This window comes from Rhinoraja longicauda, chromosome 2 (assembly GCF_053455715.1).
Source record: "Rhinoraja longicauda isolate Sanriku21f chromosome 2, sRhiLon1.1, whole genome shotgun sequence".
NCBI classification, from domain to species: Eukaryota; Metazoa; Chordata; class Chondrichthyes; order Rajiformes; family Arhynchobatidae; genus Rhinoraja; species Rhinoraja longicauda.
The window spans coordinates 10,369,531-10,388,252 of NC_135954.1; the positions used below are offsets into that span (position 1 = coordinate 10,369,531).

An 18,722-nucleotide genomic window follows, 5' to 3' on the forward strand; every position below is an offset into this window, starting at 1 on the left:
TGCAGATCCAGAGCCAGCAACATTATGGGGGACCCCTACCACCCCAGCAATGGACTGTTCCAGCTGCTACGGTCAGGCAAACGCCTCCGCTGTCACGCTGTGAAAACAGAGAGGATGAGACAGAGTTTCTTCCCGCAGGTCATCAGGATTGTTAACTCTTATATCACCAGGGACTAATTTACTTTATTAATTTATTTTTTGTGTGTCTTTTAAAAAAAAAATTCTATTCTGTTTTGTAGTTTTAGCACAATCCGCAGGCATTGCCACTTTCACTGCACATCTTGTATGTGTATGTGACAAATAAAGTAGAATTGACTTGACTTGACTTAAACTGTTCTCATCTGACTGCACATGATCCATACTCCTCCATTCCCTGCATATCCATGGAGGCCAAAGAGACCAATGAAACATATAAGATTATTAAGGGGTTGGACACGTTAGAGGCAGGAAACATGTTCCCAATGTTGGGGGAGTCCAGAACCAGGGGCCACAGTTTTAAGAATAAGGGGTAGGCCATTTAGAACGGAGATGAGGAAAATCTTTTTCAGTCAGAGAGTTGTAAATCTGTGGAATTCACTGCCTCAGAAGGCAGTGGAGGCCAATTCTCTGAATGCATTCAAGAGAGAGCTAGATAGAGCTCTTAAGGATAGCGGAATCAGGGGGTATGGGGAGAAGGCAGGAACGGGGTACTGATTGAGAATGATCAGCCATGATCACATTGAATGGTGGTGCTGGCTGGAAGGGCCGAATGGCCTACTCCTGCACCTATTGTCTATTGTCCTTTATATGTCATTCATTCATATTTCAATTTGAATCCTCTTACAAGCTTCTACCATCTTTTCCTCCACCACCACCACCCCTGATGGCACATTCCAGACACCCACCACCCTCTGTGTAAAAAACTTGCCCCGCGCATCTCCTTTGAGCTTTGCCCCTCTCACATGCAAGCTATGCCCTCTTTAAAATCAGTGAATGAATAATTCCTTTGTAAAAATATACACCTTAACATCATCGTCCCCACACAAGCTAATAATGCAGCTGATTAGTTTTCTCTTTTGAAAAATATTTAATTTTGCGAGACCAATTTCCTTTATGTGCCATTCATATTTCAACTTGAAGCAGTTAGATCTATTCAAGAAAGGACTGAAAATTTGCTGGAAATATTTCACATGAGATTTTAAAAACTCTTAAAATAATTGTATAGAGTGAAAATAAAGAGCCTGATATAACAAATCTTAAATGAATCAATACAAGGACCTTGAATCTTTCACCAGAAATAATGAAGTATGCTGAAACAACCTTGTATGGGTGTGATCTTGTTGGCATGGGAATTAAATAATGAGCTTGTTAAAATTGGATTATTTTTTAACAAACAGTTTTCTCTAGGATGTGATCCCATCACGTGTTATAATGTCAGGAGATTGTTGGAAATTTCATGCTGTGCTAGTGAGCCATATTCCATCTTCTCTTATGTTGCCAGTCCTACCTGTCTTTTATTCACAAAATGCTGGAGTAACTCAGCAGGTCAGGCAGCATCTCAGGAGAGAAGTAATGGGCGACGTTTCAGGTCAAGACCCTTCTTCAGACTGATCAGTTTGAAGAAGGGTCTCGACCTGAAACGTCACCCATTCCTTCTCTCCTTAGATGCTGCCTGACCTGCTGAGTTACTCCAGCATTTTGTGAAGAAATACCTTCGATTTGTACCAGCATCTGCAGTTATTTTCTTACACAGTCCTACCTGTCTGTGAATTGCAAACGACCTTAATATCCAAGCATTTATTTCCTAACAAATGTAAAAGATTTGAATTACTTGAGCTTTGGTTTAGTTTAATTTCAAGAAACAGCGCGGAAACAGGCCCTTCGGCCCACCGAGTCCGCACCAACCCGTGATCCCCGCACACTAACACTACCCTACACACACTAGTGCCAATTTACATTTATACCAAGCCAATTAACCTACAAACCTGTACACCTTTGGATTGTGGGAGGAGACCGGAGATCTCGGAGAAAACCCACGCGGGTCACGGGGCGAGCGGACAAACTCCGTACGGACAGTACCCGTAGTCAGGATCGAACCCGGGTCTCTGGCGCCGTGAGCGCTGTAAACCTGCAACTCTACTGCTGCGCCACCGTGCTGTCCCTAAATGGCAATTTGTTATGGTATTTCTTCATTATTCAAACAAACCTTCGCAGCAGTCCTTTACGAATAGTCTGCTTGTTCATGATTCATAGACCATTGAAGAAAAATTGGAGAGAATTGCGCATAGTTTAAACCATTAAAGGAGAACAAATACAATATCTCCATAATTGGATTTGAATATTGGTTTTGATTTATTGAAATTAATTTTTGTTCTTTTGCATAATTTAAGGCTGTAAGTTCAGAGTGGGTGGAATGGAGTATTGTAGGTCAGTCTCTGTCAACGGTCATGCTTTTTAAAACCTTTTTTATTATGCTGACATGTCAGTTCATTTTATTGCTTGTCATGGTTCAGCAACAAACAGTACTGACCTTACTACAGATGGGAGTAAGGGGCTAAAAAACTAGTTGAAACAAGGAACTGCAGATGCTGGTTAATACACAAAAGGACACAAAGTCCTGAAGTAACTCAGGAGCTGTTAAGTCAAGTAACCACACTTCACGCTGCCTAGGCAAGGCCACCAACATAATCAAAGATGAGCCCCACCCCGGTCGCTCTCCCTTCTCCCCTCTCCCACCAAAGAAGAGGCACAGAAGTGTGAAAACGCACACTTCCAGATTCAGAGACAGTTTATTCCAGCTGTTATCAGCCAACTGAACCATCCTACCAACAACTAAAGAACAGTCCAAAGCTACCATCTACCTCATTGGAGACCTTAGGACTATATTTAATCAGACTTTACTGGAATTTGTCTTGCACTAAGCGTTATTCCCTTTATCCTATATGTGTACACTGTGGACAGCTTGATTGTAATCATGCATTGTCTTTCTGCTGATCGGATAGCACGCAGCAAAAAGCTTTTCACTGTACACGTGACTATAAACTAAACTAACAGTGCAGGAAAGAACTCCAGATGCTGGTTTACACCGAAGATGGACATAAAGAAACAGATAGACACAGTTTAAGAATAAGGGGTAGGCCATTTAGAACAGAGATGGTGGCGCAGCGGTAGAGTTGCTGCCTTACAGCGCCGGAGACCCGGGTTCCATCCCGACTACTGGTGCTGTCTCTATGGAGTTTGTACGTTAAACTCCTTAAAAGTCAAAAATTAGTTTAGTGTTATTCTCCCTTTTTCCAAAAGGTTTGGAGGATCATTTGATGGCATGTGGTTTGCTGAAATGTTTCTGAAGCGGATTTCTACACCCTTCTAGCTGCGCTTTAAATATGCCAGAAAATCTAAGCAAGAATGATGCACTATATAGTTGTGGGAGCAGAAACTCGCCTCTGCTATAGTCTAAAGCTCTTTCAGTCTAAATCAATAGCAAAATCAGGACTAAAAATTAAGGAACATCAAAAGATGGAGCACAAGTGCCCCATGTCACTGTTAATGCATCTCGTTCACTGAGCAGTCACAGAGGCCAGAGATAAGAACAATGGGTGGAGAAGTGAGTGGACGTCCGGGTAGGGCCCAGGGGAAGGAAAGGGGGGGGGGGCAGAGAGAGAGGGGGGGTATGGGGGAGAAAAGAGGCATCTGGGTAAATAACCCACACCCCTCTCTTTCCTTTTCTCCCTTATATTCACTGGGATTTAGAAGGATGAGAGGGGATCATATAGAAATATATCTAAAGGGATTGGACAGGCTAGATGCAGGAAAAATGTTCCCGATGTTGGGGGAGTCCAGAACCAGGGGTCACTTTTTAAGAATTAGGGGTAAGCCATTTAGGACTGAGATGAAGAAAAACTATTTCACCCTGAGAGTTGTGAATCTGTGGAATTCTCTGCCACCGAAGGCAGTGGAGGCCAATTCACTGGATGTATTCAAGAGAGAGTTAGATTATAGCTCTTAGGGCTAACGGAATCAAGGGATATGGGGAGAAAGCAGGAACGGGGTACTGATTTTGGATGATGAGCCATGATCATATTGAATGGCAGTGCTGGCCTATGGCCTATCCATGCTACTCTTGCACCTGTTATCTATGTTTCTCCTCCATACCATCCCTCTCTTCCACCCTTCCCTCCCTTGTGCCACACCTGGACTCCCATCTATTTCTCCCCTCAATCCCCGCCGCCCCACCTCCCCCGCTATTTTCCTCCTCCAGACTTCACAATCTGCAACTCTTGAAACCTGTTTTGCACCTAATGTTCTTATCTCTGGCCTTTGTCCCAACCATATGCCCGTCAGACCAAAAACCCTCGCTTGTATCATCCGATTACCTGCCACACTTTGTCCTGCCTCTGCCCTTTTCCAGCTTCCTTCTCTAAAACCCCACCCCCAACATCAGTCTGAGGAAGGATCTCAACCCAAAACATCACATATCCATGTTCTCTGGGGACGCTGCCTGACCTGCTGAGTTACTCCAGCACTTTGTGTCCTTTCACTAAAGTGCTGCTTTTTTTTGTTGCAATTCACTATTTTATTTTATGTGACCCAAGCTTTCTATCGGAGAACTGAAATTTTCCACTTTTGCTGATATTGAGCAAAATCATTGTGTTCTTTGAAAAAATGCCAACAAAATCCTATATTTCAAAGCTACCCGTCTCTTTTGGATCCAAACGTGGATCAGGAAATCCTCCGTTTATGTGTCCACACAATCGCAGCATTTATTCCGACGGTAGCACAGATTTATCCAAGGCGTCAAGGAAAGAAAAACCACAATGTGTGTATTTTACACTCCCTATTAAATAGGAATCTTTTAATTGTAGCTAGACACAAAAAGCTGGAGTAACTCAGCGGGGACAGGCAGCATCTCTGGAGATAGGGAATGGGTGACGTTTCGGGTCGAGTCCCTTTTTCAGACAATCTTCCTCCATTAATCAATCGTGTAATAGGTAAATCCATCACATGATTTGATAGTGATTCATAAGTGCTTGGAAGATTTGTTTAATTGTTGACCTGTGCTATTGGTAAACCCTGTGGTCTGTGAAGGGAAGAATCAGACAGCAGCAGTTATAGGTGTTTTACTGGAGCCATGCATTTCACACAAAGGTGTCTGTAACCATCAATTAAATTAGTCTGTTGAAAATTAGTCCCCTTAAATAGTAATTATTAACCCGTACTTTTAATTGTCCTTCGTAACCGGTCTGCGATAAACATTAACTTAATTTCCAAGGTATTACTTTATGGAAGATTTTGGTGACAATAGCCAATCTACAAATCTTCGTTAATGAGTTATTAAATTATTTTTCTTTAAGTTCAATTTAACTAGAAACCAAAGTGCTTAATAATGACTTCACACAGAAAGCATTTTTTCTTTTAACTCCCTCTCTCCCTCTCTCCCTCTCTCCCTCTCTCCCTCTCTCCCTCTCTCCCTCTCTCCCTCTATCCCTCTCTCCCTCTCTCCCTCTCCCCCTCTCCCCCTCTCTCCCTCTCCTTCTCTTTCTCCCCCTCTCTCTCCCTCTCTCTCTTTCTCTCTCCCTCTCTCTCTCTCTCCCTGTCGCTGTCTCTCTGTCTCGTACTCTCTCTGTCTCGCTCTATGTCTCTCTCAAATTCCAGTGGCATTTTCACGTGTAGTGAGAGACACATTATGAATGGATATAAGGCAGTGCTGATTACCTTTGCTAAATCCATGCACGATTTGCAGAATCCAATGCAAAACAATATATATTAGAAACAGATTCATCATGAGGGACAGTGTATACTAAATTCAGTTCAACCACTAAATCCATCACTTGTAAATAATTAAGCCCTTATTTATTGAATAAACTGGTCATGTGCAGGATTAGCCCCAGAATCAACTGGTTAGATCAGATGGCTTGTTTATGCAATAATTAAAGGATTTGTTCATTTTTAAAAAAATGCAGACTCTTATGCAGGAAACAAGGTAACTAACTTAAGTGAAAAGGTTCCACAAAGAGAGACCTAGAAAGCTAGAAAATACGTGCAGGAGTAGGCCATTCGGCCTTTCGAGCCAGCACCGCCATTGAACATGATCATGGCTCATCATCCAAAATCAGTACTCCGTTCCTGCTTTCTCCCCATATCCCTTGATACTATGATATTGAGATACTATGATACTATGATATCACACAAGAACATGATATTAATAACAAGGAGACGTGCTCTAAGTGACGTTCCTAGCGAGGGAAGGCGATCAACCTGAAGTCGTTGTGCACGTGGGCACGAATGACGTCGGGCGGAAGAGGAAGGAGGTGCTACAGCGGGAGTTTAGAGAGTTGGGAAAAACGCTGAGAAGTAGGACGTCGAAGGTAGTTATCTCTGGACTGCTACCGGTACCTCGTGCTGGTGAGGCCAGGAACAGAGAGATAGAGGGTATGAATTTATGGCTGAGGGACTGGTGCAGAGAGCAGGGATTTAGATTTCTGGACCACTGGGATCTCTTCTGGGCTAGGGGTGACTTGTACAAAAGGGACGGGTTGCATCTTAACAGCAGGGGGACAAACATTCTGGCAGGCAGGTTTGCTAGTGTGACACCTGTGGCTTTAAACTAAGTAGTGGGGGGGAGGGGTTCACAAATTGTGAATATGAAGATGAGGTAAAAGGGAATACAGGAGATATTGCAAAAGACTTTCGGAAGAATGGGAACAGAAGTTCTAGAGCGGAAAAGAAATTAAGGGCAGGGCCAATTGTGAACGATGTGAGAGGGGAGGTAAATACAGAAGTTAAAGTGTTGTACTTAAATGCGCGTAGTATAAAAAATAAAGTGGATGAGCTTGAGGCTCAGTTAGTCATGGGCAAGTATGATGTTGTAGGGATCACTGAGACATGGCTACAAGAGGACCAGGGCTGGGAACTGAATATTCAGGGGTACACAACGTATAGAAAAGACAGACAGGTGGGCAGAGGGGGTGGGGTTGCTCTGATGGTAAGGAATGATATTCATTCCCTTGCAAGGGGTGACATAGAATCAGGAGATGTTGAATCAGTATGGATAGAAATGAGAAATTGTAAGGGTAAAAAGACCCTAATGGGAGTTATCTATAGGCCCCCAAACAGTAGCCTCGACTTAGGGTGCAAGTTAAATCAGGAGATAAAATTGGCGTGTCAAAAATGTAATGCTACGGTGGTTATGGGAGATTTCAACATGCAGGTAGACTGGGAAAATCAGGTTGGAAATGGACCCCAGGAAAGAGAGTTTGTAGAGTGCCTTCGAGATGGATTCTTAGAACAGCTTGTACTGGAGCCTACCAGGGAGAAGGCAATTCTGGATTTAGTGTTGTGTAATGATCCTGATCTGATAAGGGGACTAGAGGTAAAAGAGCCATTAGGAGGCAGTGATCACAACATGATAAGTTTTACTCTGCAAATGGAAAGGCAGAAGGGAAAATCGGAAGTGTCGGTATTACAGTATAGCAAAGGGGATTACAGAGGCATGAGGCGGGAGCTGGCCAAAATTGATTGGAAGGAGGCCCTAGCAGGGAAGACGGTAGAACAGCAATGGCAGGTATTCCTGGGAATAATGCAGAGGTTGCAGGATCAATTTATTCCAAAGAGGTGGAAAGACTCTAAGGGGAGTAAGAGACACCTGTGGCTGACAAGGGAAGTCAGGGACAGCATAAAAATTAAGGAGAGGAAGTATAACATAGCAAAGAAGAGTGGGAAGACAGAGGATTGGGACTCTTTTAAAGAGCAACAAAAGTTAACTAAAAAGGCAATACGAGGAGAAAAGATGAGGTACGAGGGTAAACTAGCCAATAATATAAAGGAGGATAGCAAAAGTTTTTTTAGGTACGTGAAGAGGAAAAAAATAGTCAAGGCAAATGTGGGTCCCTTGAAGACAGAAGCAGGGGAATTTATTATGGGGAACAAAGAAATGGCAGACGAGTTAAACCGTTACTTTGGATCTGTCTTCACTGAGGAAGATACACACAATCTCCCAAATGTTCTAGGGGCTGGAGAACCTAGGGTGATGGAGGAACTGAAGGAAATCCACATTAGGCAGGAAATGGTTTTGGGTAGACTGATGGGACTGAAGGCTGATAAATCCCCAGGGCCTGATGGTCTGCATCCCAGAGTACTTAAGGAGGTGGCTCTAGAAATAGTGGAAGCATTGGAGATCATTTTTCAATGTTCTATAGATTCAGGATCAGTTCCTGTGGATTGGAGGATAGCAAATGTTATCCCACTTTTTAAGAAAGGAGGGAGAGAGAAAACGGGTAATTATAGACCAGTTAGTCTGACATCAGTGGTGGGGAAAATGCTGGAGTCAATTATAAAAGACGAAATTGCTGAGCATTTGGATAGCAGTAACGGGATCGTTCCGAGTCAGCATGGATTTACGAAGGGGAAATCATGCTTGACAAATCTACTGGAATTTTTTGAGGATGTAACTAGGAAAATTGACAAGGGAGAGTCAGTGGATGTGGTGTACCTCGACTTTCAGAAAGCCTTCGACAAGGTCCCACATAGGAGATTAGTGGGCAAAATTAGGGCACATGGTATTGGGGGTAGGGTACTGACATGGATAGAAAATTGGTTAACAGACAGAAAGCAAAGAGTGGGGATAAATGGGTCCCTTTCGGAATGGCAGGTAGTGACCAGTGGGGTACCGCAAGGTTCGGTGCTGGGACCCCAGCTATTTACGATATACATTAATGACTTAGACGGAGGGATTAAAAGTACCATTAGCAAATTTGCAGATGATACTAAGTTGGGGGGTAGTGTGAATTGTGAGGAAGATGCAATAAGGCTGCAGGGTGACCTGGACAGGTTGTGTGAGTGGGCGGATACATGGCAGATGCAGTTTAATGTAGATAAGTGTGAGGTTATTCACTTTGGAAGTAAGAATAGAAAGGCAGATTATTATCTGAATGGTGTCAAGTTAGGAGGAGGGGGAGTTCAACGAGATCTGGGTGTCCTAGTGCATCAGTCAATGAAAGGAAGCATGCAGGTTCAGCAGGCAGTGAAGAAAGCCAATGGAATGTTGGCCTTCGTAACAAGAGGAGTTGAGTATAGGAGCAAAGAGGTCCTTCTACAGTTGTACCGGGCCCTGGTGAGACCGCACCTGGAGTACTGTGTGCAGTTTTGGTCTCCAAATTTGAGGAAGGATATTCTTGCTATGGAGGGCGTGCAGCGTAGGTTCACTAGATTAATTCCCGGAATGGCGGGACTGTCGTATGTTGAAAGGCTGGAGCGATTGGGCTTGTATACACTGGAATTTAGAAGGATGAGGGGGGATCTTATTGAAACATATAAGATAATTAGGGGATTGGACACATTAGAGGCAGATAACATGTTCCCAATGTTGGGGGAGTCCAGAACAAGGGGCCACAGTTTGAGAATAAGGGGTAGGCCATTTAGAACGGAGATGAGGAAGAACTTTTTCAGTCAGAGGGTGGTGAAGGTGTGGAATTCTCTGCCTCAGAAGGCAGTGGAGGCCAGTTCGTTGGATGCTTTCAAGAGAGAGCTGGATAGAGCTCTTAAGGATAGCGGAGTGAGGGGGTATGGGGAGAAGGCAGGAACGGGGTACTGATTGATAGTGATCAGCCATGATCGCATTGAATGGCGGTGCTGGCTCGAAGGGCTGAATGGCCTACTCCTGCACCTATTGTCTATTGTCTATTGTCTATTGACTGAAGAAGGAGGTAACATTCAGTCACTGGGTGCCCTGTAGATGTTTAAAATAGAACAGTACAGCATAAGAGACTATCTACCTCTTTGGTGACCCGCGGGCTATCCTTGATCAGACTTTACTGGCTTTACCTTGGTCTATATGTTATTCCCTTTTCGACTGGGCTTACATTCACTGGAATTTAGAAGGATGAGAGGGGATTTTATAGAAACATATAAAATTCTTTAGGGATTGGACAGGCTAGATGCAGGAAAATGTTCCCGATGTTGGGGGAGTCCAGAACCAGGGGTCACAGTTTAAGAATAAGGGGTAGGCCATTTAGGACTGAGATGAGGCAAAACCTTTTCACCCAGAGAGTTGTGAATCTGTGGAATTCTCTGCCACAGAAGGCAGTGGAGGCCAATTCACTGGATGTATTCAAGAGAGAGTTAGATACAGCTCTTAGGACTAATGGAATCAAGGGATATGAGGAGAAAGCAGGAACGGGGTACTGATTTTAGATGATCAACCATGATCATATTGAAAGGTAGTGCTGGCTCGAAGGGCCGAATGGCTTACTCCGGCACCTATTTTCTAAGTATCTATGTATCTGTACACTGTGAATGCTTCAATTGTAATCACGTATTGTCTTTCTGCTGACTGGTTAACATGCAATAAACGCCTGTCACTGTACCTCGGTACACGTGACAATAAACTATACTGAAATGAGGAACAGCTGAAATAAGTCTGAAGAAGGGTCTTGATCCGAAATGTCACCCTTTCCTTCTTATCTGCCTTTCCCGCTGAGGTACTCCAGCACTTTGTGTCTATCTTCGATAAGAACAGGTCCTTCAACCCACAGTGTCTGTGCGAGCATGGTGCGAGGGCCATCACCTATCTACTCGCTCATAACCCATATCCCTCCATTCCCTGGCTATCTAATAGTCTTTTAAATGCCATTAACGTATCTGCTTCAACCACCACCCTTGGTAGTGCGTTCCAGTTACTCACTACCCTCTGTGTTTAAAAACTTGACCCGCACATTTCCTTTAAACTTTGCCTCTCTCACCTTTATAATATGGCCTCCAGCATTTGACCGTAAAGCTATGCCCTATTGTATTTGCTTTCTCTCACTCTAGTGTTTTCAAACAAAAGTAATCATTTATGACTTACATTGCTAATCACACCTGGGTCAATCACGCCTGTACATCTCTTGACTCGTCTACTATCTCAGTATTTGTCAGACATTCAAAACTGGAAGAGTGGAGATTTCCTTTCATTATATATGGGAGGCAAGGTGGCATAGCGGTAGAGTTGCTGCCTTCCAGCGCTAGGGACTCGGGTTCGATCCTGACTACGGGTGCTGTTTGTACGTTCCTCTTGTGACCGCATGGGTTTCTTCCGGGTGCTCTAGTTTCCTCCCACGCTCCAAAGACGTACGAGTTTGTAGGTTCATTGGCTTCGGTAAAGATTGTAAATTGTCCTCCGTGTGCAGGATAGTGCCAGTGTGCGGGGTGATCGCTGGTCGGCACGGACTCGGTGGGCCACAGGGCCTGTTTCCTCGCTGTGTCTCTTTAGTTTAAACTAAAAAAAAAAATTTTTTAACTCCTTGCAGTGAAAGCATGCTTTTTGTCATGTACTAAAAACTGAGCACGGCAGCATTGTGTTTTGCCTCTGAAAAGTGGATTCGTTAACTTCAAAGGAACTATAAATCTCAAATGTAGAGTGCAATGCGCAGCATCGTACTGTAATGCTTGCTTTGCAATCTCAAATGTGAGCTCTGATTGTTAGCCACCTACTCTATCACAGCCTTCGTAACTGTCCAAACGATACTGTTGAAAAACTGGTGTTACGTTAGACCCCAACCTGCGCTTTGGCCCCATGGTCATTATCATTAAAACCTTCTATATCCATCCCAACATAACAGGTATAACAGAGCTTTATTTGTCGTTCGGCACCGAAGTACCGAACGAAACTACATAGCAGTCATAGAAAAAAAGAACACAAGACACATAACCCCAACACAAACGTCCATCACAGTGACTCCAAACACCCCCTCACTGTGATGGAGGCAACAAAACTTCCACTCTCTTCCCCACGCCCACGGACAGACAGCTCGTCCCCGACTGCCTCAGAACTTCTGCTGCCAGAACCCTCATCCATAACTTTGTTATCTTTAGACTTGACTTTGTTATCTTTAGACGAATTTAGAAGGACGAGAGGAGATCTTATCGAAACGTATAAGATTATTAAGGAGTTGAACACGTTAGAGGCAGGAACCATGTTCCCAATGTTGGAGGAGTCCAGAACAAGGGGCCACAGTTTAAGAATAAGGGGTAGGCCTTAGAACTGAGATGAGGAAAAACCTTTTCAGTCAGAGAGTTGTGAATCTGTGGAATTCTCTGCCTCAGAAGGCAGTGGAGGCCAATTCTCTGAATGCATTCAAGAGAGAGCTAGATAGAGCTCTTAAGGACAGCGGAGTCAGGGGGTATGGAGAGAAGGCAGGAACGGGGTACTGATTGAGAATGATCAGCCATGATCACATTGAATGGCGGTGCTGGCTCGAAGGGCCGAATGGCCTCCTCCTGCAACTATTGTCTATTGTCTGCTCCAGTGTCCTCCTGACTCCCCCTCATCATCCTCCCAGCAAATGAGATCATCCATAACACTCCTTGAATACTCATAGTCACCTATTCGCATGAAGTCCTATTTACGCATTACCCAAAGGCTGCATTCTACAGTTATACCTGGGCGTCCAGATTCCTCTGTACATTTGCACAGTCTCACACCATTTAAATAACACGGTTACTATTCCCCCCAAAAAAAACCTACAACTGCATGGCGGCACAGTGGCGCAGCGGTAGTATTGCTGCCTTACAGCGCCAGAGACCCGGGTTCGATCCTGACCACTGGTGCTGTCTGTACGGAGTTTGTACGTTCTCCCTGTGACTGCATGGGTTTCCTCCCGGATGCTCTAGTTTCCTCGCACTCTCCAAAGACGTACGAGTTTGTGAGTTAATTGGCTTCAGTAAAAACTGTAAATTGTCCGTGATAGTTGAGGCCAGTTCATTGGCTATATTTAAGAGGGAGTTAGATGTGGCCCTTGTGGCTAAAGGGATCAGGGGGTATGGAGAGAAGGCAGGTACAGGATACTGAGTTGGATGATCAGCCATGATCATATTGAATGGCGGTGCAGGCTCGAAGGGCCGAATGGCCTACTCCTGCACCTATTTTCTATGTTTCTATGTTTGTAGGGTAGTGTCAGTGTGCGGGGTGATCACCGGTCGGCACGGACTCGGTGGGCCAAAGGGCATGTTTCCACACTGTATCCTTAAAGTCTAAAGTAAATGTCTATTTATAATGTTTAGGTTACATTTCATTTCAAGACTTTAATTTTTTTTAAATTGTCGTTATCATTGAAATGGAATGCTTGTGGATCTCTCCAGAAACTATTTAGGCTTGCATTAGAAAATAAAAGCAATCATTTAAAAAACATTAAAATCATTAAATGAATAATCATCAACATGTTAGTCAATAGGCATGCAGGAGGAGTTAAGTCCAACACAAAGTGCTGGAGTAACTCAGCGGATCAGTCAGCATCCCTGGAGAACATGGATGAGTGACGTTTTGGATCGAGACTCTTCTTCAGACTGAAGACCCAAAACGTCACCTACCCATGTTCTCCAGGGATGCTGCCTGACCCGTTGAGTTGGTGATGATAATGATGATACTTTATTGTCACTGGTACCTACAGTGAAATACCTTGTTTTTGCGTACAAAATATACAAAAGAGTCGCCACAAAGGCGCTGATAAAGTTACACAAAGTACTCATCCCTTCATCGTTCCAGGTTCACTAAAGTTACTCCGGCACTTTGTACCTTTTTTGGTAAACCAGCATCTGCAGTTCCTGGTTTCTGCAGTTCAATGCAAGTGTATTTAATATATATAAAACCGGCTGAATTAAATGAAACATCTACTCAGTGTTTTGCTGGCAGCTGCTTCTTTCTTTCCATCGGTTTCACTGGGGTTATTTGTACTTCCCGCAATTTAACCTGGCTTGGACTCAGAAGGCAGACTTCCAGGCTTAAGAACTGGGAAATGTGAGGAGTTCTGAGGAATCGTGAGGATTGCATCGTAGCTCAACACAGATGTACCCAGACTGAGTGGGCTGCTGGGAAACAAAGTTAGAACCTGACCGACTGCTGATAATTCACACCCGAGAGTGGGGCGGCGGTAGAGTTGCTGCCTTACAGCACCAGAGACCCGGGTTCGATCCTGACCACGGGTGCTGTCAGTACGGAGTTTGTACATTCTCCTTGTGACCACGTGGGTTTTCTCCGGGTGTCCTCCCACACTCCATAGACATAGCTCTATTAATGATGCAATTCACAAGCAGATGACACTATGGTCCTTCCAAAGTGTAACCTCTTAGTATTTATAGAGTTTAGTTTAGTTGAGTTTAGAGATACAGCGCGGAAAGAGGCCCTTTGGCCCACTGAGTCCGTGCCGACCAGCGATCCACGCGCATTAACACTATCCTACACACACGAGGGACAATTTACAATTATACCAAGCCAATTAACCTATAAACCTGTACATCTTTGGAGTGTTGGGGGAAACCGAAGATCCTGGTGAAAACCCACACAGGCCACGGGGAGAACGTAGAAAACTCCGTACGGACAAGCACCTGTAGCCAGGATCGAACTCGCGTCTCTGGCACTGGAAGGCAGCAACTCTACCCCTGTGCCACACAGGTGCCGCCCCTAGATTTAGAGGATTAAATGTTCAATGTGCAGGCAAAATGAGGAATGATGATGATGTGAAAGAAACATGCATCAAATACCATGGTTTTGCTTCCATCGGTTTGTGGAGGGCACGTTTTTTCAAAGATTGAAGACAGCCGTAGAAAATAGCGATTCCAAACTTCTGTCTTCTATAGTAATAGAGCCATACAGTATGGAAACAGGCTCTTCAGACCAACTTCCCCTTGTTGGCCATCTATGCTTGGCCCACTGTCCTGCACGTGGCCAATATCCCTCTAAACCTTTCCTATCTATTCTTATGTTAGTTCAAATAATTTCAGGGTGAAGAATTATTCTAACAACAGGAGAATATTGACGTTATGGTTTGATTTCATGTTTTTATCTTGTTCCTGCAGAGAAAAAAACCAATTCTGCGTTTGTAACACAGCGCACTTGGCACAATAAATATCCTAGCAGTTTGCAGAACAGGCAATTTAAAATGTAATATTCATCTTCTCACGCAGGGCGCCAGGAATTACAATTGCCACAGATATTATCTGTGGCTTTCCTGGGGAGACTGAAGCGGATTTCAAAGAAACTCTGCGACTCGTACAGGAGTACAAATTTCCGAGTCTATTCATCAATCAGTTCTACCCGCGCCCAGGAACTCCTGCTGCCAAAATGGAACAAGTGCCTGCCCAAGTGGTGAGTTCTTTATTCAGACAAATTCTCAATTTGTTTTTAGGAACTGTTACGGGTGAAGCCATTGATACAAAAAAAATCTTTAACAAAGCTCAATCAAGAGCTAGATAGAGCTCTTAAGGATAGCGGAGTCAGGGGGTATGGGGAGAAGGCAGGAACGGGGTACTGATTGAGAATGATCAGCCATGATCACATTGAATGGCGGTGCTGGCTCGAAGGGCTGAATGGCCTCCTCCTACACCTATTGTCTATTGTCTATTGTCTAAGGTTGATTGGCTTGAACAGGTTGGACAGACTGAGCAGCGGTACAGTTGCTGCCTTACAGTGCTTGTAGCACCAGAGACCCGGGTTCGATCCTGCCTACGAGTGTTTGTCTGTACAGAGTTTGACCGCGTGGGTTTTCTCTGAGATCTTCGCTTTACTCCCACACTCCAAAGACGTACAGGTTTGTAGGTTAATTGGCTTGGTGTAAGTGTAAATTGTCCCTAGTGTGTGACAGTGTTAATGTGTGGGGATTGCTGGTCGGTGCAGACTTGGTGGGCCTAAGCGCCTGTTTCCGCGCTGTATCTATAAACTAAACTAAACTAAACTAAAGGTTGATTACAATTTCTGTTATGTGTGCGTGGAAATAGGACCTTCGGCCCAACTTGCCCACACCATCCAACATGCCCCAATCCATACTAGTCCCACCTGCCCGCGCGCATGGCCCATAGGGGCGGCACGGTAGCGCAGCGGTAGAGTTGCTGCTTTACAGCGAATGCAGCGCCGGAGACTCAGGTTCGATCCTGACTACGGGTGCTGCACTGTAAGGAATTTGTACGTTCTCCCCGTGACCTGCGTGGGTTTTCTCCGAGATCTTCGGTTTCCTCCCACACTCCAAAGACGTACAGGTATGTAGGTTAATTGGCTGGGTAAATGTAAAAATTGTCCCTAGTGGGTGTAGGATAGTGTTAATGTACGGGGATCACTGGGCGGCACGGACTTGGAGGGCCGAAAAGGCCTGTTTCCGGCTGTATATATATGATATGATATGATATGATAGCCGTCTAAATCTAACCTATCCGTGTACCTGTCCAAATGTCTCTTAAACGTTACGTGTATTAAACGTCAAGTTGGTGTGAGGAAGCAAAAGTCCCAATTTTTCAAGTCTTCTTAATTGCCTGCATTGCGTAAACTGGTCTAATCATGAACCTGGAAATGATGGCAACATACATCTGTTTCACCTTTCCGGCTTCTTTTACAGAACGCTCAGCTAATATTATTAAATACTTGACTGGCCCCATATATTGCTGCAGCAGATTTCTGCTTCGGCTAACAGCACGAGCTGCTTTTCACACGGGTTTTTTCAACCATCAAGGCCGACGAGGTAAACGATGAGAAGCAGGATAATGATGAAACACTTGCGCTTCACAAAATCAGGATTATTTTTGCAAGTCCTGATTTGAAGGCAAATCAAATGAACAGGAGCAGTGAACACTCCACTGTAGCAAATCGTCACAAACTCATTTCTGCATTCTTCACACAATAACCCCTCTGTTTGAAGCTTCCAACAGGAGCCACATTTTAAAAAAGTGCAACCATAAGAATGTTGTACATACTTTTCCCCCTCCCCCAATTAACCAGCAAGCTATAAATAGTACAGCTTATACACACGGTCACAACACGAGTCTACAGAAAATGTTATTCTATTTATTGCCCAGACAGACATTTTTGCAGTATTATTTGGTGCCTGCTACTATTTTACTGTCTAATCTGATAAATACATTTTGTTACATTAATATTTATTATTTGGCATATAACAACTCAGCACTATGAATTCATAGAGCTGAGGATGACTGGACAAACCCTTATTTAGGCGTGTGTGTGTGTGTCATGGTTCTGTGGTCGACATGGCTGCACAGTGCTAGAGTTGCTGCCTCACAGCATCGGAGACCCGGCTTCAACCCTGACTATGAGTGCTGTCATATCATCATATCATATCATATCATATATATACAGCCGGAAACAGGCCTTTTCGGCCCACCAAGTCCGTGCCGCCCAGCGATCCCCGTACATTAACACTATCCTACACCCACTAGGGACAATTTTTACATTTACCCAGCCAATTAACCTACATACCTGTATGTCTTTGGAGTGTGGGAGGAAACCGAAGATCTCGGAGAAAACCCACGCAGGTCACGGGGAGAACGTACAAACTCCTTACAGTGCAGCACCCGTAGTCAGGATCGAACCTGAGTCTCCGGCGCTGCATTCGCTGTAAAGCAGCAACTCTACCACTGCGCTACAGTGCCGCCGTACCGTGTCGGTACGGAGTTTGTACGTTCTCCTCGTGACCTGCGTGGGTTTTCTCTGAGATCTCCAGTTTCCTCCCACACTCCAAAGACGTAACGGTTTGTAGGTATAATTGTAAATCGGTCCTGGCGTGTGTAGGTTACTGTTAAGGCGTAGGGATCGATGGTTGGCGCGGACTCAGTGGGCTGAAGGGCCTGTTTCCGCACTGTATCTCTAAACTAAACAAATCTGTGAACATGGAGTCTGTAAATACTTTTAAAACTTGTCGTATCTTTAACTTATCCCTTTTAACATTCAGAGCGAGAATTTCAAGATGTTTGCTGTGTTTTTTACGTAATTGGATTCCTTCACGACTGGTATCCATAATCAGTAAATGCATTGCAGATGTAAAAGGGGGTGTGCGAATGAAAGAACAGTTTGTGGGAATATGCATTCCATAAGTTTCAACATGGTTGAAGGTGATGACCTATTATTCAAAAACATTTTCTTTGCTATTTATATTCCAGCTGTTCCCTCAAGTAACCTAATCCGGCCATCCTATGGGATCTGTAACGGATTTCTTTCCAGATAAAATGACAGTTTAATAATGTGAAATAAATGTCCAGATATGGAGATGGTTTTGGTGCAGTAAAAATATATATATGGCATCAGGAACACTGCCAGTATAAATGTTTATACTGGCAACGTTGAAGAGGGGGTCGATTTTTGTTCCTGTAGATATTGTACCATCCCTCCTCCAGAATGATGAAAAATGTAATGAGGCGCAGCGGTCGAGTTGCTGCCTTACAGCGCCAGAAGCCCATGTTCGATCCTGCCTGTGGGTGCTTGTCTGTACGTTCTCCCCGTAACCTGCATGGGTTTTCTCGGGTGCTCTGGTTTCATCCCACATTCTAAAGACGTACAGGTTTGTAGGTTAATTGTCTTGGTTCAAATGTAAATGACCTCATGCGTGTGTAGGATAGCGTTCGGACTGCGGGAATCGCTGTTCAGCGTGGACTCAGTTTCCACACTATCTCTAAACCAAAACGTAAACTAAAGAAACAAAATGGTGATTTGATTGAACCTTTGAATGATTGATAGTTTTTTTCTATAACTTGCTTATCTCTGCTTTAGTTCATCTCTTAACGTGAATTGAGTGTGATAGAATGATGCTGAAAGGCAGATGGGATTGTGGTTGATAGTAAATTGGCAGGGATTACATCTGTCTTGGATTGTCTTTAGATTGCATGGGATCTAGAGAGAGCTAAGTGGAAGGAAGCAAAGGGTAATAGTGGAAGGTTATTTTTCGGACTGGAAGCTTATGACGAGTGGTGTGCCTCAGGGATCGGTGCTGAGCCCA

General features: G+C 44.1%; 1 protein-coding gene across 3 annotated transcripts in view; it reads left to right on the forward strand.

Moving 5' to 3' along the window:
- The window catches only part of cdkal1 (CDK5 regulatory subunit associated protein 1-like 1), a 541,005-nt gene that overhangs the window by 375,384 nt on the left and 146,899 nt on the right, over positions 1-18,722 (forward strand). For all 3 annotated transcript variants that reach the window (XM_078414892.1, XM_078414899.1, XM_078414884.1), the window contains exon 11: positions 14,914-15,094. In XM_078414892.1, the coding sequence (XP_078271018.1) occupies positions 14,914-15,094 (181 nt within the window). The remainder of the gene's footprint in view (positions 1-14,913; positions 15,095-18,722) is intronic.